The sequence below is a fragment of the Pan troglodytes genome, chromosome 20 (genome assembly GCF_028858775.2).
Source record: "Pan troglodytes isolate AG18354 chromosome 20, NHGRI_mPanTro3-v2.0_pri, whole genome shotgun sequence".
NCBI lineage: Eukaryota > Metazoa > Chordata > Mammalia > Primates > Hominidae > Pan > Pan troglodytes.
In genome coordinates, this window is record NC_072418.2 from 13,841,523 (window position 1) to 13,860,919 (window position 19,397).

Below are 19,397 nucleotides of genomic sequence, written 5' to 3' on the forward strand. Positions count from 1 at the left end.
CATTGCACACATTGGCTGGGATCCTCTCCCGCCCTCCAGCCTCACAGCTATTCTCTGTCCTCCCACCAGCTTCATGTACTGGACTGACTGGGGAACTCCCGCCAAGATCAAGAAAGGGGGCCTGAACGGTGTGGACATCTACTCGCTGGTGACTGAAAACATTCAGTGGCCCAATGGCATCACCCTAGGTATGGTCGCAGGACAGCCGTCCCAGCCAGGGCCGGGCACAGGCTGGAGGACAGACGGGGCTTGCCAGGTGGCTCTGGGACAAGCCCAAGCTGCTCCCTGAAGGTTTCCCTCTTTCTTTTCTTTGTTTTTTCTTTTTTTGAGATGAGGTCTTAGTCTGTCACCCAGGCTGGAGTGCACTGGTGCAATCGTAGCTCACTGCAGCCTCCACCTCCCAGGCTCAAGTGATCCTCCTGCCTCACCCTCCTGAGTAGCTGAGATTACAGACACGTGCCACCACGGCAGACTAATTTTATTTTATTTTTGGGAAGAGACAAAGTCTTGTTATGTTGGCCTGGCTGGTCTCAAACTCCAGGGTGCAAGCGATCCTCCCGCCTCAGCCTTCCAAACTGCTGGGATTACAGGCGTGGGCCACCGTACCCAGCCTCCTTGAAGTTTTTCTGACCTGCAACTCCCCTACCTGCCCATTGGAGAGGGTGTCACAGGGGAGGGGTTCAGGCTCACATGTGGTTGGAGCTGCCTCTCCAGGTGCTTCTCTGCCAGGTCCCTGGCGGGGGGGTCTTCCTGCCCGGAGCAGCGTGGCCAGGCCCTCAGGCCCCTCTGGGACTGGCATCAGCACGTGACCTCTCCTTATCCACTTGTGTGTCTAGATCTCCTCAGTGGCCGCCTCTACTGGGTTGACTCCAAACTTCACTCCATCTCAAGCATCGATGTCAACGGGGGCAACCGGAAGACCGTCTTGGAGGATGAAAAGAGGCTGGCCCACCCCTTCTCCTTGGCCGTCTTTGAGGTGTGGCTTACGTACGAGATGCAAGCACTTAGGTGGCGGATAGACACAGACTGTAGATCACTCAAGCCGAGATGAACGCAGAAAACTGGTTGTGACTAGGAGGAGGTCTTAGACCTGAGTTATTTCTATTTTCTTCTTTCTTTTTTTTTTTTTGAGACAGAGTTTTGCTCTTGTTTCCCAGGCTGGAGTGCAATGGCATGATCTCGGCTCACCGCAACCTCCACCTCCCAGGTTCAAGCGATTCTCCTGTCTCAGGCTCCCCAGTAGCTGGGATTACAGGCATGCACCACCACCATGCCCGGCTAATTTTGTATTTTTAGTAGAGACGGAGTTTCTCCATGTTGGTCATGCTGGTCTTGAACTCCCGACCTCCGGTGATCTGCCTGCCTCGGCCTCCCAAAGTGCTGGGATTACAGACTTGAGCCACCGTGCCCAGCTATTTCTATTTTCTTTCCTTCTTCTTCTTCTTCTTCTTTTTTTTTTTAAGAGACAGGATCTCACTCTGTCCCCAGGCAGGAGTGCAGTGCTGTGATCATAGCTCACTGCAGCCTCAACCTCCTGGGCTCAAGTGATCCTCCCACCTCAGCCTCCCAAGTAGCTGGAACTACAGGTGCACACCACCATGCCCAGCTCATTTTTTTTTTTTTTTTTTTTTTTGAGACAGTCTCGTTCTGTCACCCCGGCTGGAGTGCAGTGGTACCATCTTGGCTCACTGCAACCTCTGCCTCCCAGGTTCAAGCGATTCTCCTGCCTCAGCCTCCTGAGTAGTTGAGATTACAGGCATGTGTGCCATCATACCTGGCTGATTTTTGTATTTTTTTTTTAGAGATGGGGTCTCAGTATGTTGACCAGGCTTGTCTTGAACTCCCGGCCTCAAGTGATCCTCCCACTTCAGTCTCCCAAAGTGCTGGGATTATAGGCATGAGCCACTGCGGCCGATTTGTTTTCTTTTTTTTTCGTTTTTTCGAGACGGAATTTCACCTTTGTTGCCCAGGATGGAGTGCAATGGCACGATATCGCCTCACCACAACCTCTGCCTCCTGGGTTCAAACGATTTTCCTGCCTCAGCCTCCTTAGTAGCTGGGATTACAAGCATGTGCCACCACGCCTGGCTGATTTTGTATTTTTAGTAGAGATGGGGTTTCTCCATTGTTGGCCAGGCTGGTCTCGAACTCCTGACCTCAGGTCATTCGCCCACCTCTGCCTCCCAAAGTGCTGGGATTACAGGCGTGAGCCACCGTGCCCGGCGGTTTGTATTCTTTTTATTGAGAGTCGTGAAAGGCAGTGATCCTCTGTCACATGTGATCTTGGCTCTCGGGACATTTGGCAATTTCTAGAGATTTTTTGGTTGTCACAAGTCAATGGGGAAGACTGTTGGCATTTAGTGGGTAGAGGCTGGTGACGCTGCTGAACACCCAGAACAGGGAAGTAGCAGGCCCTAGATAGAGCCATCGTGGGGAAACCCTGCTCTAAGGAAATGGCGCTATTTTATAACCCCACGTTCCTGGCATGATTACCAACAGCCAAAAGTGGAGTCCCCCCAAGTGTGTTCGTCCATTTGCATTGCAGTAAAGGAATAGCTGAGGCCGGGTAGTTTATAAAGAAAAGAGATTTAAACTGGGTATGGCAGTTTATGCCTATAATCCCAGAACTTTGGGAGGCTGAGGCAGGAGGATCGCTTGAGTCCAGGAGTGTGAGACCGAGACCAGCCTGGCCAACATGACGAAACTCTGTCTCTACAAAAAATACAAAAAGTAGGCCAGGCGCGGTGGTTCACGCCTGTAATCCCAGCACTTTGGGAGGCCGAGGCGGGCGGATCATGAGGTCAGGAGATCGAGACCATCCTGGCTAACATGGTGAAACCCCGTCTCTACTAAAAATACAAAAACAAAATTAGCCGGGCGTGGTGGCAGGCACCTGTAGTCCCAGCTACTTGGGAGGCTGAGGCGGGAGAATGGCGTGAACCCGGGAGGTGGAGCTTGCAGTGAGCCGAGATCGCGCCACTGCACTCCAGCCTGGGTGACAGAGTTGAGACTCTGTCTCAAAAAAAACAAAACAAAACAAAAAAATACAAAAAGTAGCCAGGTGTGGTGGCAGGCACCTGTAATCCTGGGTTCTCGAGACCAAGGCATGAGAATTGCCTGACCCCAGGAGTTGGAGGCTGCAGTGAGCCAAGATCATGCCACTGCACTCCAGCCTGGGCGACAGAGTGGGACTCTGTCTCAAAAAACAACAAAAAAAAAAGTTCTGGAAATGGATGGTGGTGATGGTGATACTTCCACAACAGCGTGAATCTGCTTAAGGCCACCGAACTGTGCACTCACAAATAGTCGAGATGGTACATTTTATGTTATGTGTATTTCACCACAATTAAAAACTAGTTGTGGGCCAGGTGTGGTGGTTCATGCCTGTAATCCCAGCACTTTGGGAGGTCAGAGGGAGGTGGATCATGAGGTCAGCAGTTCGAGACCAGCCAGGCCAACATGGTGAAACCCCATCTCTACTAAAAATACAAAAATTAGCCAGGCGTGGTGGCACATGCCTGTAGTCCCAGCTACTTGAGAGGCTGAAGCAGGAGAATCGCTTGAACCTGGGAGGCTAAGATTGCAGTGAGCCGAGATCGTGCCACTGCACTCCAGCCTGGACGACAGAGTGAGACTTCGTCTAAAAAAAAAAACCAAAAAAAAAATTAGCTGTGGGTCAGGCACGGTGGCTCACGCCTGTAATCCCAGCACTTTGGGAGACCGAGGTAGGTGGATGGCCTGAGGTCAGGAGTTTGAATCCAGCCTGGCCAACATGGTGAAAGCCCGTCTCTACTAAAAATACAAAAAATTAGTCAGGTATGTTGGCACACGCCTGTAATCCCAGCTACTCGGGAGGCTGAAGCAAGAGAATCGTTTGAACCCAGGAGGTGGACGTTGCAGTGAGCCAAGATTGGGCCACTGTACTCCAGCCTGGGCAACAAGAGTGAAACTCTGTCTGAAACAAACAAACAAACAAACAAACAAACAGACAGACAAAAAAACTAGTTGTGGAGAGAGGGTGGCCTGTGTCTCATCCCAGTGTTTAACGGGATTTGTCATCTTCCTTGCTGCCTGTTTAGGACAAAGTATTTTGGACAGATATCATCAACGAAGCCATTTTCAGTGCCAACCGCCTCACAGGTTCCGATGTCAACTTGTTGGCTGAAAACCTACTGTCCCCAGAGGATATGGTCCTCTTCCACAACCTCACCCAGCCAAGAGGTAAGGGTGGGTCAGCCCCACCCCCCCAACCTTGAAACCTCCTTGTGGAAACTCTGGAATGTTCTGGAAATTTCTGGAATCTTCTGGTATAGCTGATGATCTCATTCCTGCCCTGACTCCGCTTCTTCTGCCCCAGGAGTGAACTGGTGTGAGAGGACCACCCTGAGCAACGGCGGCTGCCAGTATCTGTGCCTCCCTGCCCCGCAGATCAACCCCCACTCGCCCAAGTTTACCTGCGCCTGCCCGGACGGCATGCTGCTGGCCAGGGACATGAGAAGCTGCCTCACAGGTGCGGCACACACCTTGTTTCTGCGTCCTGTGTCCTCCAACTGCCCCCTCCTGAGCCTCTCTCTGCTCATCTGTCAAATGGGTACCTCAAGGTCGTTGTAAGGACTCATGAGTCGGGATAACCATACTTTTCTTGGATGGACACATCAGCACTGGGCTTGACATTTACCCAGTTCCCCTTTGATGCCTGGTTTCCTCTTTCCCGGCCCCCTGAAGAGGTGATCTGATTTCTGACAGGAGCCCTGAGGGAGGAAATGGTCCCCTTTGTTGACTTTTCTTTTTCTTTATTTTTTTCTTTTGAGATTTGCTGTCACCCAGGCTGGAATGCGGTGGTGCCATCTTGGCTCACTGCTACCTCTCCCACTGGGTTCAAGCAATTCTCTTGCCTCAGCCTCCCAAGTAGCTGGGATTACAAGCATGCGCCACCATGCCTGGCTAAGTTTTGTATTTTTAGTACAGACAGGGTTTCTCCATGGTGGCCAGGCTGGTCTTGAACTCCTGACCTCAGGTGATCCTCCCACCTCTGCCTCCCGAAGTGCTACGATTACAGGCATGAGCCACTGCGCCCATCCCCCTTTGTTGACTTTTCTCATCCTCTGAGAAAGTCTCAGTTGAGGCCAGCACCTCCCTCAAGTGAATTGAATCTCCCTTTTGAACAACAACAAATAGCAATATGACCCAGACGTGGTGGCTCACACCTGTGGTCCCAGCTACTCGGGAGGCTGAGGTGTGAGGATTGCTTGAGCCCAGGAGGTCAAGGCTACAGAGAGCTATAATCACACCACTTCACTCCAGCCTGGGGGACAAAGTGAAACCCTGTCTGAAAAAAACAAAAAAAGAAAAAGGAAAAAGAAACAATATGATCACAAAGTAGATATTCATAGTGTTTATTTTCAGTACTCTTTTTTTTTTTTTTTTTTTTGAGACGGAGTCTTGCTCTGTCGCCCAGGCTGGAGTGCAGTGCCATGATCTCAGTTCACTGCAAGCTCCACATCCCAGGCTCACACCATTCTCCAGCCTCAGCCTCCCAAGTAGCTGAGACTACAGGGGCCCACCACCAAACTCGGCTAATTTTTTTGTATTTTTAGTAGAGACGGGGTTTCACCATGTTAGCCAGGCTGGTCTTGAACTCCTAACCTCAGGCGATTCACCTGCCTCGGCCTCCCAAAGTGCTGGGATTAAAGGTATGAGCCACCTCTCCCGGTGTGAGCCACCTCGCCCGGCCTGAGCCACCTCACCCGGCCTAAGCCACTGTGCCTGGCCTGATTTTGGACTTTTTAAAAATTTTATTCATAATTATTTTTGGGTTTCTTTTTTTTGAGACAGGGTCTTACTCTGTCATCCAGGCCATCCTGTCTGTCTGTCATCCCAGTGATGGGATCATAACTTGCTGCAGCCTCTACCTCCTGGGCTCAAGCGATCCTCCCCACTCAGCCTCCTGAGTAGCTGGGAGTACAGGCGTGCACCACCACACCTGGATAATTTTTTTTTTTTTTTTGTATATAGAGATGGGATTTTGCCATGTTGACCAGGCTAGTCTTAAACTCCTGGACTCACTCAAGAAACCCTCCTGCCTTGGCCTCCCAAGGTCATGTGAGACTTTCGTCATTAGGCACACACCTATGAGAAGGGCCTGCAGGCACGTGGCACTCAGAAGACGTTTATTTATTCTTTCAGAGGCTGAGGCTGCAGTGGCCACCCAGGAGACATCCACCGTCAGGCTAAAGGTCAGCTCCACAGCCGTAAGGACACAGCACACAACCACCCGGCCTGTTCCCAACACCTCCCGGCTGCCTGGGGCCACCCCTGGGCTCACCACGGTGGAGATAGTGACAACATCTCACCAAGGTAAAGACTGGGCCCTCCCTAGGCCCCTCTTCACCCAGAGACGGGTCCCTTCAGTGGCCACGAACATTTTGGTCACGAGATGGAGTCCAGGTGTCGTCCTCACTCCCTTGCTGACCTTCTCTCACTTGGGCCGTGTGTCTCTGGGCCCTCAGTTTCCCTATCTGTAAAGTGGGTCTAATAACAGTTCTTGCCCTCTTTGCAAGGATTAAATGGGCCAAATCATATGAGGGGCCAGGTCCTTGAGGCTCCTGGTTCCCAAAGTCAGCCACGCACCGTCTGGGTCCCAAAATTTTATCAAGGCACATTCGTTGCCTCAGCTTCAGGCATCTGCCCAAAAAGGCCAGGACTAAGGCAAGGAGAGGGAGGGATTCCTCAGTACTCAGCTTTTCACAGAGGCTCCAAAAGGCTAAGGAATCCAGTAACGTTTTAACACAATTTTACAATTTTTTTTTTTTTGAGACGGAGTTTTGCTCTTGTTGCCCAGGCTGGAGTGCAGTGGCACTATCTAGGCTCACCACAACCTCTGGGTCCTGGGTTCAAGCGATTCTCCTGCCTCAGCCTCCCAAGTAGCTGGGATTACAGGCATGTGCCACCACGCTCGGCTAATTTTGTATTTTTAGTACAGAAGGGGCTTCTCTGTTGGTCGGGCTGGTCGTGAACTCCCAACCTCAGGTGAGCCACCCGCCTGAGCCTCCCAAAGTGCTGGGATTACAGGTGTGAGCCACCACGCCTGGCCTTTTTTTTTGAGACAGAGTCTCGCTCTCACCCATGCTGTACTGCAGTGACGCAGTCTGGGCTCACTGTAACCTCCGCTTCCCAGGTTCAAGTGATTCTTCTGCCTCAGCCTCCCATGTAGAGTAGCTGGGATTACAGGCACCCGCCACCATGCCTGACTAATTCTTGCATTTTTAGTAGAGATGGGGTTTCACAGTGTTGGCCAGGCTGGTCTCAATCTTCTGACCTCAAGTCATCTGCCTGCCTTGGCCCTGCCAAAGTGCTGGGATTATAGATGTGAGCCACCGCGCCTGGCCTACAGTTTATTCTTTGGTGGCTCACACCTGTAATCTCAGCACTTTGGGAGGCCAAGGTGGGAGAATGGCTTGAGCCCAGGAGTTCAAGTCCAGCCTGGGCAACATAGCAAGACCCTATCTCTACTACAAAATAAATAATAAATAAACTAATTTTTTTTCTTTTAAAACCCAACTATTCAACATGGCAATGCAATATATTAAAAAAATTTTTTTTTTCTTTGAAACAGAGTCTCTCACTGTCACCCGGGCTGGAGTGCAGTGTCGCCATCTTGGCTCACTGCAACCTCCGCCTCCCAGGTCCAAGTGATTCTCCTGCTTCAGCCTCCCGAGTAGCTGGGATTACAGGCACCCACCACCATACCCAGCTAATATTTTTGTATTTTTAGTAGAGATGGGGTTTCACTATGTTGGGCAGGCTGGTCTGGAACTCCTGACCTCGTGATCTGCCCGAGGATCGGCGGCCTCCCAAAGTGCTGGGGATTGCAGGCGTGAGCCACCGTGCCCAGCCAAAACTTTTTTATTTTTATTTTTTTGGGACATGGTCTCACTGTGTACCCCAGACTGGAGTGATAGAGTGCCGTCATGGCTCACTGCAGCCTCAACCTCCCTGGGCTCAGGTGATCTTCCTGCTTCAGTCTCCCAGGTAGCTGGGACTATAGGAATGAGCCACCACACCCAGCTAATTTTTGAATTTTTTTGTAGAGACAGGGTTTCACCTTGTGGCCCAGACTTGTCTCTAACTCCAGGGCTCAAGCGATCTGCCCACCTTGGCCTCCCAAAGTGCTGAGATTAATGCAATTTAAAAAATTTTTTGGCCAGGCCTGGTGGCTCATGCCTGTATTTGCAACACCTTGGGAGGCAAAGGTGGGCAGATCACTTGAGGTCAGGAGTTCGAGACTAGCCTGGCCAACATGGTGAAACCCCCTGTCTACTAAAAAAATACAAAAATTACCTGGGCATAGTGGTGGGTGCCTGTAATCCCAGCTACTTGGGATGCTGAGGGTGGAGAATTGCTTGAACCTGGGAGGCAGAAGTTGCAGTGAGCCAAGATCATGCCACTGGACTCCAGCCTGAGTGACAGAGCAAAACTCTGTCTCCAAAAAATTGTTTTGTTTTTTTTTTTTTCAAATCATCACACTACAGCCAAGGCCTGGCCACTTACTTTTGTAAATAAAGTTTTATTGGAGCCAGTGGACCAGTGAGGCCGAATCTTGCAGGTGTAAGATCACAGCCTATCCTTGAAAATTTTGATATTTTGTTCATTGGGTGGTTTTTCATTAATTTAAATTTTAAAAAATAACATATTAAAGGCTGGTGTGGAGGTGCACGCCTGCAGTCCTAGCTACTCCTAGAGGCTGAGGCGGGAGACTTGCTTGAGCCCAAGAGTTGAAGTCCAGCCTGGGCAACATAGCGAGACCCCCATCTCTAAAAATAAAAATAATGCATTAGAATATTATTGGATTCCTGGGCAGGGCACAGTGGCTCACACCTGTAATCCCAGCACTTTGGGAGGCTGAGGTGGGTGGATCACCTGAGGTCAGGAGTTTGAGACCAGCCTGGCCAACATGGTGAAACCCCGTCTCTACTAAAAATACAAAAATTAGCCAGGCGTGGTGGCGGGTGCCTGTAATCCCAGCTACTCAGGAGGCTGAAGCACGAGAATCGCTTGAATCCAGGAGGCGGAGGTTGCAGTGAGCTGAGATTGCGCCATTGCACTCCAGCCTGGAGGACAAGAGTGAAACTCCATTCCCCTCCGCAAAGAAAAGGAATTATTATCAGATTCCTAAGCTTTTTGGCTCCCCCTTTAGTTTGGGGGCTGGGGTGGTGAGTGTCTGACCTGGCCTCGCTGTCCTCCCTGGATGTGATGAGACCCAGGCGTGGGTCAGGATGTCATTCATTTGTCCACCAGAGGGCGCCCAAACTGCTTTGAGCTGCTGGGAAATGGTGCTCCTAGACTTTTAGCAAACAAACAAACAAAAAAATGGCACATCGGCAAATTTCAGACCATTCTTTTTTTTTTTTTTTTTTTTTTTTTTTTTCCAGAGTAGCTGAAACCTTTGTTCAGTTACAAGCAGGATAAAATGGAAACTGCCTGGGAGAGGCTGAGAAACCTTCTTGCTTGGGGGAGGTGGGGCACTGCTAGAATTAATCGCTTCACAGACCGGCCCATCCAGGACTCCTCAAATTTGGCAAAGAAGCCATTCATTCATTCATTCATTTATGTAGAGACGAGGGGGATCTGGCTATATTGCCTAGACTGCTCTCAAATTCCTGGCCTCAAGTGATCCTCCTGCCTTGGTCTACTAATGTGCTGAGATTACAGGCATGAGCCACCGTGCCTGGCTCTAGTGGACTTGAAATGTTGCCTTGCCCAGGGCCCTTATGTTGAATGGCCCAGGTCCACTTGTATGGTTCTGTACCAAGGTTAACCCCATCCCATAATGCCTGGGACAGTTGATGCAGGACAATCAGCTTCTGTGCCATTCAACCTCAGGACTGAGCATGCTGGGCATTGTGGGGTCCGAAGGTGGCTCCCCTGTCCCCTTCAAAATACCCTCTTTTTCTTTTCTTTTCTTTTCTTTTTTTTTTTTTTTTTTTGAGACGAAGTCTTGCTCTGTTGCCCCAGCTAGAGTGCAGTGGTGCGATCTCAGCTCCCCGCAACCTCTGCTTCCCGGGTTCAGGCGATTCTCCTGCCTCAGCCTCCTGAGTAGCTGGGATTACAGGTGCCCACCGCCACGCCTGGCTAATTTTTGTATTTTTAGTAGAGACAGGGTTTCACCGTGTTGGCCAGGCTGGTCTTGAACTCCTGACCTCAGGCAACCTGCCCACCTCAGGCAACCTGCCCACCTCAGCCTCCCAAAGTGCTGGGATTACAGGTTTGAGCCACTGGGCCTGGCCTTTTTTTTTTTTTTTTGAGAGGGAGTCTCACTCTGTTGCCCAGGCTGGAGTACAATGGCGCGATCTTGACTCACTGCAACTCCATTTCCCGGGTTCAAGTGATTCTCCTCCCTCAGCCTCCCAAGTAGCTGGGATTACAGGTGCATGCCACCACGGCCAGCTAATTTTGTATTTTTAGTAGAGACAGGGTTTCACTATGTTGATCCTGCTGGTCTCGAACTCCTGACCTTAGGTGATCTGCCCGCCTTAGCCTCCCAAAGTGTTGGGATTACAGGTGTGAGCCACCGCGCCCAGACCAAAATATGCTCATTTTAATAAAATGCAGAAGTAGGTTGACAAGAATTTCACCTGCGACCTTGTGAACCACCTAGAATAAAAGCCTCTGCAGCCCTCCCCTAAAGACTCATCAATGTGAGGCTCAAGAACCTTCTTAGGCTGGGCTCGGTGGCTCATTTCTGTAATCCCCGCACTTTGGAAGGCTGAGGCAGGAGGATCTCTTGGGGCCAGGAGTTCAAGACAAGCCTGGGCAACATAGCCAGACCTCTGTTTCTATCCCCCCCAAAAAGAACCTTCTTAAACCGGAATTGAGTCCCACAACCTCGATAACTCACAAATAAGCCCGTGTGGCCTCTCGCAGACTTGGGAAGTTCTCCAAGTGTCCAGGGAGATGTGCCGGGCGCTTTCCTGCCGTGACCACCGTCCTCTGCCTGCTCCATTTCTTGGTGGCCTTCCTTTAGACCTGGGCCTCACTCTTGCTTCTCTCCTGCAGCTCTGGGCGACGTTGCTGGCAGAGGAAATGAGAAGAAGCCCAGTAGCGTGAGGGCTCTGTCCATCATTCTCCCCATCGGTAAGCGCGGGCCGGTCCCCCAGCGTCCCCCAGGTCACAGCCTCCTGCAATGTGACCTCGTGCCTGGCTGGTTGGGCCTGTTCACCTTTTCTCCTGGACGGGGAACAGCCCCACTGGTGTCCTTTATCACCCCCACGGCCTCTCCCGGCTTGGGGCTGCCAGTGACAAGATCAGACAGCTAAGGGGTCAGATGCAGGATGTGGAGCTGGGTCATGTGCTGTGGAATAGCCTCGCCGAGATTTGAGTGCCTTCTGGGGAACTGGTTCCCTTGCAGGGGGCTGTGTGGAGAGGCGCGCTCTCCCTGCCTCACCCATGCTCATCCTAACTCGGTTACCATCACATCTCTTTTTTCTTTTTTTCTTAAATTTTAAGAAAAAAGAAATTTAATTTTTTTGAGAGACGGAGTCTTGCTCTGTCACCCAGGCTGGAGTGCAGTGGCACCATCATGCCTCGCTGCAGCCTCAATGTCTGGGCTCAAGCGATCCTCCCACCTCAGCCTCCTGAGTAGCTGGTGCAAGCCACTGTACCCCACTTCCTATTTCTTAAAAAGTCACAGCCCTGTGTGTGGCTAATCCTGGACAGAAATCTAGAAGTCAGCTACTTCTGGGGCGTGGCTCACCCAGTGGGCTTCAGGTTAGATATTTCTTATACTTATGAGGCTGGGTGCGGTGGCTTATGCCTGTAATCGCAGCACTTTGGGAGGCTGAGGTGGGTGGATTGCTTGGGCTCAGGAGTTCGAGACCAACCTGGGCAACATGGCGAAACCCTGTGTCTAGAAAAGGTACAAAAATTAGCTGGGCAGGTGGCACGTGCCTGTGGTACCAGCTACTTGAGGGCCTGAGGCAGGAGGATCGTTTGAACCTGGGAGGTCGAGGTTGCAGTGAACTGAGATCATGTCACTGCACTCCAGCCTGGTGACACAGCAAGACCCCGTCTCAAAAAAAAAAAGAAAGAAAGAAAAAAATTCTTATGCATGGATTTGCCTCTTTTCTGTTTGTTTGTTTTGAGATGGAGTCTCGCTCTGTCGCCCAGCCTGGAGTACAGTGGCTCAACCTCAGCTCACTGCAACCTCTGCCTCCCGGGTTCAAGCAATTCTCCTGCCTCAGCCTCCTGAGTAGCTGGGACTACAGGCGCCCGCCACCATGCCCAGCTAATTTTTGTATTTTTAGTAGAGACTGACTGGGTTTCATCATGTTGGCCAGGCTGGTCTCGATCTCTTGACCTCATGATCCGCCCGCCTCAGCCTCCCAAAGTGCTGGGATTACAGGCATGAGCCACCGGGCCCAGGCCGCAAGGCGATCTCTAAACAAACATAAAAGACCAGGAGTCCAGGTTATGGTACGTTGCCCGTATTTTCACTCCAGCCACGGAGCTGGGTCTCTGGTCTCGGGGGCAGCTGTGTGACAGAGCGTGCCTCTCCCTACAGTGCTCCTCGTCTTCCTCTGCCTGGGGGCCTTCCTCCTGTGGAAGAACTGGCGGCTTAAGAACATCAACAGCATCAACTTTGACAACCCCGTCTATCAGAAGACCACAGAGGATGAGGTCCACATTTGCCGCAACCAGGACGGCTACAGCTACCCCTCGGTGAGTGACCCTCTCTAGAAGGCCAGAGCCCATGGCGGCCCCTTCCCAGCTGGAGGCATATGATCCTCAAGGGACCAGGCCGAGGCTTCCCCAGCCCTCCAGATCGAGGACAGCATTAGGTGAATGCTTCTGTGCGCTCATTCAGAATGTCAGCGGACAATGGCCTTGGTGGTGTAGAGGAATGTTGGATAAGCAAATAGAGAGCTCCATCAGATGGTGACGGGGCAAAGAAAGTCAAAAGGAGTTCAGAGGCCGGGCACGGTGGCTCATGCCTGTAATCCCAGGACTTTGGGAGGCCGAGGCTGGCGGATCACCTGAAGTCAGGAGTTTGAGACCAGCTTGGCCATCATGACAAAACCCCGTCTCTATTAAAAATACAAAAAATTAGCCGGGCGTGGTAGCAGGCGCCTGTAATCCCAGCTACTCGGGAGGCCGAGGTAGAAAAATCGCTTGAACCTAGGAGGCAGAGGTTGCAGTGAGCCGAGATCGCGCCACTGCATTCCAGCCCGGGAGGCAAGAGCAAAACTCCATCTCAAAAAAAAAAAAGGAGTTCAGAGGCCCGGCATGGTGGTTCACACATGTGATCCCAGAACTTGGGGAGGTTGAGGCAGGAGAATCACCTGAGCTCAGAGTTCAAGACCAACCCGGGCAGCACAGCAAGACCCCATCTCTGCAAAAAATAAAAATTTAGCCCAGTGTGGTGATGCGCGCCTAGTTCCAGCTACTAGGGAGCCTAAGGCAGGAGGATTGCTTGAGGCTAAGGTAGGAGATCGAGACTGCAGTGAGTTGTGATTGAGCCACTGCACTCCAGCCTGGGTGACAGAGCAAGCCCTTGTCTCTTAAAAAAGAAAAAAAACATTCAAAGAAGGGTTTCCAGAGGGCCAGGAGGGAGGAAGGGAGAGGAGGTGTTTTATTTTTTTGCTTTCATTTTTTATTTTGAGACAGAGTCTCTCTCTGTCACCCAGGTTGGAGTGCAGTGCTGTGATCTTGGCTCACTGCAACTTCTGCCTTCTGGGTTCAAGCAATTCTTATGCCTCAGCCTCAGCCTCCTGAGTAGCTGGGATTATAACACTATGCCCAGGTAATTTTTGTATTTTTAGTAGAGACGAGGTTTCGCCATGTTGCCCAGACTGGTCTCGAACTCCTGACCTCAAGTGATCCACCCGCCTTGGCCTCCCCACATGCTGGGATTGCAGGCGTGAGCCACTGCGCCCGCCTTGATCTTTAGACAAGGGGTTTAGGGTAGGTAGGCTTCTCTGAACCAGGAGAACAGCCTGTGCGAAGGCCCTGAGGCTGGACCGTGCCTGTTGGGTTTGAGGCCGTTGTAGCTGGAGCAAACAGAGAGAGGGGTAAAAAGGCAGGAGGCTACCAGGCAGGTTGTGCAGAGCCTTGTGGGCCACTGGGGAGGACTTTGGCTTTTGCCCTGAGAGCGGTGGGAAGTGACTGAATCAGGTACTCACCGTCTCCCTCTGGCGGCTCCTGGGGGAACATGCTTGGGGATCAGGCTGGGGGAGGCTGCCAGGCCCAGGAGGTGAGAAGTAGGTGGCCTCCAGCCGTGTTTCCTGAATGCTGGACTGATAGTTTCCGCTGTTTACCATTTGTTGGCAGAGACAGATGGTCAGTCTGGAGGATGATGTGGCGTGAACATCTGCCTGGAGTCCCGTCCCTGCCCAGAACCCTTCCTGAGACCTCGCCGGCCTTGTTTTATTCAAAGACAGAGAAGACCAAAGCATTGCCTGCCAGAGCTTTGTTTTATATATTTATTCATCTGGGAGGCAGAACAGGCTTCGGACAGCGCCCATGCAATGGCTTGGGTTGGGATTTTGGTTTCTTCCTTTCCTTGTGAAGGAGAAGAGAAACAGGCCCGGGGGGACCAGGATGACACCTCCATTTCTCTCCAGGAAGTTTTGAGTTTCTCTCCACCGTGACACAATCCTCAAACATGGAAGATGAAAGGGCAGGGGATGTCAGGCCCAGAGAAGCAAGTGGCTTTCAACACACAACAGCAGATGGCACCAACGGGACCCCCCGGCCCTGCCTCATCCACCAATCTCTAAGCCGAACCCCTAAACTCAGGAGTCAACGTGTTTACCTCTTCTATGCAAGCCTTGCTAGACAGCCAGGTTAGCCTTTGCCCTGTCACCCCCGAATCATGACCCACCCAGTGTCTTTCGAGGTGGGTTTGTACCTTCCTTAAGCCAGGAAAGGGATTCATGACGTCGGAAATGATCTGGCTGAATCCGTGGTGGCACCGAGACCAAACTCATTCACCAAATGATGCCACTTCCCAGAGGCAGAGCCTGAGTCACCGGTCACCCTTAATATTTATTAAGTGCCTGAGACACCCGGTTACCTTGGCCGTGAGGACACGTGGCCTGCACCCAGGTGTGGCTGTCAGGACGCCAGCCTGGTGCCCGTCCTCCCGACCCCTACCCACTTCCATTCCCGTGGTCTCCTTGCACTTTCTCAGTTCAGAGTTGTACACTGTGTACATTTGGCATTTGTGTTATTATTTTGCACTGTTTTCTGTCGTGTGTGTTGGGATGGGATCCCAGGCCAGGGAAAGCCCGTGTCAATGAATGCCAGGGACAGAGAGGGGCAGGTTGACCGGGACTTCAAAGCCGTGATCGTGAATATCGAGAACTGCCATTGTCGTCTTTATGTCCGCCCACCTAGTGCTTCCACTTCTATGCAAATGCCTCCAAGCCATTCACTTCCCCGATCTTGTCGTTGATGGGTATGCGTTTAAAACATGCACGGTGAGGCCGGGCGCGGTGGCTCACGCCTGTAATCCCAGCACTTTGGGAGGCCGAGGCGGGCGGATCACCTGAGGTCAGGAGTTTGAGACCAGCCTGGCCAACATGGTGAAACTCTGTCTTTACTAAAAATACAAAAGTTAGCCGAGTGTGGTGGCATGCGCCTGTAATCCCAGCTACTCGGGAGGCTGAGGCAGGAGAATCGCTTGAACCCAGGAGGCAGAGGTTGCAGTGAGCTGAGATCATGCTATTGAGCTCCAGCCTGGGTGACAAGAGCGAAACTCGTCTCAAAAAAAAAAAAAAAAAAAAAAAAAAAACAAACCATGCATGGTGCATCAGCAGCCCATGGCCTCTGGCCAGGCATGGCGAGGCTGAGGTGGGAGGATAGTTTGAGCTCAGGCATTTGAGGCTGTCGTGAGCTATGATTATGCCACTGCTTTCCAGCCTGGGCAATATAGTAAGACCCCATCTCTTAAAAAATGAATTTGGCCAGACACAGGTGCCTCACGCCTATAATCCCAGCACTTTGGGAGGCTGAGCTGGATCACTTGAGTTCAGGAGTTGGAGACCAGGCCTGAGCAACAAAGTGAGATCCCATCTCTACAAAAATCAAAAAGTTAAAAATCAGCTGGGTACGGTGGCACGTGCCTGTGATCCCAGCTACTTGGGAGGCTGAGGCAGGAGGATCGCCTGAGCCCAGGAGGTGGAGGTTGCAGTGAGCCATGATCGAGCCACTGCACTCCAGCCTGGGCAACAGATGAAGACCCTATTTCAGAAATACAACTATAAAAAAATAAATAAATCCTCCAGTCTGGATCGTTTGACGGGACTTCAGGTTCTTTCTGAAATTGCCGTGTTACTGTTGCACTGATGTCCGGAGAGACAGTGACAGCCTCCGTCAGACTCCCGCGTGAAGATGTCACAAGGGATTGGCGATTGTCCCCAGGGACAAAACACTGTGTCCCCCCCAGTGCAGGGAACCGTGATAAGCCTTTCTGGTTTCGGAGCACGTAAATGCGTCCCTGTACAGATAGTGGGGATTTTTTGTTATGTTTGCACTTTGTATATTGGTTGAAACTGTTATCACTTATATATATATACACATATATATAAAATCTATTTATTTTTGCAAACCCTGGTTGCTGTATTTGTTCAGTGACTATTCTCGGGGCCCTGTGTAGGGGGTTATTGCCTCTGAAATGCCTCTTCTTTATGTACAAAGATTATTTGCACGAACTGGACTGTGTGCAACGCTTTTTGGGAGAATGATGTCCCCGTTGTATGTATGAGTGGCTTCTGGGAGATGGGTGTGACTTTTTAAACCACTGTATAGAAGGTTTTTGTAGCCTGAATGTCTTACTGTGATCAATTAAATTTCTTAAATGAACCAATTTGTCTAAACTCGATGCACGTTCTTCTGTTCGCTCGCTTCTTTTTGTTTTCTTTTTTTTTTTCCTGAGATGGAGCCTGGCTCTGTCACCCCTGGCTGGAGTGCAGTGGCATGATCTCGGCTTACTGCAAGCTCCGCCTCCCAGGTTCAAGCAATTCTCCTGCCTCAGCCTCCCTAGTAGCTAGGATTACAGGTGAGTGCCACCACGCCTGGCCAATTTTTTTTTTTTTTTGAGACAGAGTCTCGCTCTGTCACCCAGGCTGGAGTGCAGTGGTGTGATCTCGGCTCACTGCAAGCTCCGCCTCCCAGGTTAATGCCATTCTCCTGTCTCAGCCTCCTGAGTAGCTGGGGCCACAGGCGCCTGCCACCACGCCCGGCTAATTTTTTTTTGTACTTTTAGTACAGACGGGGTTTCACCATGTTAGCCAGGATAGTCTCGATCTCCTGACCTCGTGATCCACCTGCTTCGGCCTCCCAAAGTGCTGAGATTACAGGTGTGAGCCACCGCGCATGGCCAACGCTAATTTTTTTGTTTTTTTAGATGGAGTCTTGCTCTGTCGCCCAGGCTGGAGTGCAGTGGCGTGATCTCTGCCTACTGCAAGCTCCGCCTCCCGGGTTCATGCCATTCTCCTGCCTCAGCCTCCTGAGTAACTGGGACTACAGGCACCCGCCACCACGCCCGGCTAATTCTTTGTATTTTTAGTAGAGACAGGGTTTCACCCTGTTAGCCAGGATGGTCTTGATCTCCTGACCTTGTGATCCACCCGTCTCGGCCTCCCAAAGTGCTGGGATTAGAGGTGTGAGTCACCACACCTGGCCTAGCCTGGCTAATTTTTGTATTTTTGGTAGAGATGGGGTTTCACCATGTTGGTCAGGCTGGTCTTGAACTTCTGACCTCAGGTAATCTGCCCGCCTCAGTCTCCCAAAATGCTGGGATTACAGGTGTGAGCCACCGCGCCTGGCCTCGCTCCCTTCTGTCATCTGTTTGTGGATTGGACTCCCCAGGAGAAGGACCCAGAAGGGGAAGACTCCCAGAACTCTGGGCAAGATGCAATCTCCGTGGGCTGCCACAGTGCCTGGCAGGTGCTGTGATGGCTGAGCTGGTGATTGTGTTCTCTGCTGTCGCTTCTCTGAGTTGGAGATTTTGTCAAGTCCCCTGCTCATCCATTCATACACTCGACAAATATTTGTTGAGTGCTAAGTGCGAACCATGCTCTGCCGTAGGCTTGTGGGACACTACAGGGGATATAAGAAATGAAAGCCGGGTGCGGTGGCTCACGCCTGTAATCCTAGCAGTTTGGGAGGCCGAGGTGGGCGGATCATGAGGTCAGGAGATCGAGACCATCCTGGCTAACACAGTGAAACCCCATCTCTACTAAAAATACAAAAAATTAGCCAGGCGTGGTGGTGGGCGTCTGTAGTCCCAGCTGCTTGGGAGGCTGAGGCAGGAGAATAGCATGAACCTGGGAGTTGGAGCTTGCAGTGAGCCGAGATCGCACCACTGCACTCTAGCCTGGGCAACAGAGCAAGACTCCATCTACAAAAAAAAAAAAAAGAAATGAAGGCTTGGTATGGTGGCTCATGCCTGTAATCCCAGCACTTTGGGAGGCCGAGGCAGGCGGATCATGAGCTCAGGAGATCGAGACCATCCTGGCCAACGTGGCGAAACCCAGTCTCTACTAAAAATACAAAAAATTAGCCAGGCATGGTGGCGGGCGCCTGTAGTCCCAGCTACTTGGGAGGCTGAGGCAGGAGAATGGCATGAACCCGGGAGGCAGAGCTTGCAGTGAGCTGAGATGGCACCACTGCACTCCAGCCTGGGTGACAGAGCGAGACTCCGTCTCAAAAAAAAACAAAAAAGAAATGAAAATCTCCCTGTCTGTCCTTAAGGACCTGACATCATTTTATTTTATTTATTTTTTTGAGACAAGGTCTTGCTTTATTGTCCAGGCTGGAGTGCAGTGGCACAATCTTGGCTCGCTGCAACCTCCACCTCCCGGGTTCAAGCGATTCTCCTGCCTCAGCCTCCTGTGTTGCTGGGATCACAGGCGCGTACCCGGCTAATTTTTATATTTTCAGTAGAGATGGGGTTTTGCCATGTTGGCCAGGCTATTCTCGAACTCTTGACCTCAAGTCGTCTACCGCCTCGGCCTCCCAAAATGCTAGGATTACAGGTGTGAGCCACCGCACCAAGCCAAATGTTACTTTGTTAGAGAAACTCGCCCTGAAGAAAACTTCCTTCCTGCCAGTTGCTTTTCTGTCCCCATACTGTTTAATATTCTTCTAGAATACTCTTCTAAAACGTAGCAATTTTTTGTATCTATTCTAAAAATGGAGGCCAAGGAAGGCAGATCACTTGAGGTCAGGAGTTTGAGACTAGCCTGGCCAACATGGTGAAACCATGTCTCTACTAAAAAGGGTAAGATTTTGAGGCTGCAGCGAGCTATGACGGCGCCATTGCACTCCAGGCTGGGCAACAGAGCGAGACACCATCTCAATAAAAAAAAAAAAGCAGGGTGCGGTGGCTCACGCCT

The 19,397-nt window shown here is 51.3% G+C and overlaps 1 protein-coding gene across 3 annotated transcripts in view; it reads left to right on the top strand.

Annotated features, from left to right (window-relative positions):
* Window positions 1–16,860, top strand: part of LDLR (low density lipoprotein receptor) — a 43,553-nt gene extending 26,693 nt beyond the window's left edge. For 2 of the 3 annotated variants that reach the window (XM_024351165.3, XM_063801206.1), the window contains 8 exons: window positions 70–188; window positions 837–976; window positions 4,080–4,221; window positions 4,358–4,510; window positions 6,187–6,357; window positions 11,056–11,133; window positions 12,560–12,717; window positions 14,326–16,860. In XM_024351165.3, the coding sequence (XP_024206933.1) occupies window positions 70–188; window positions 837–976; window positions 4,080–4,221; window positions 4,358–4,510; window positions 6,187–6,357; window positions 11,056–11,133; window positions 12,560–12,717; window positions 14,326–14,361 (997 nt within the window). In that variant the 3' untranslated portion in view covers window positions 14,362–16,860. The remainder of the gene's footprint in view (window positions 1–69; window positions 189–836; window positions 977–4,079; window positions 4,222–4,357; window positions 4,511–6,186; window positions 6,358–11,055; window positions 11,134–12,559; window positions 12,718–14,325) is intronic. The other variant, XM_024351166.3, reaches the window with a different exon arrangement.
* Window positions 16,861–19,397: the final 2,537 nt, after the last annotated feature.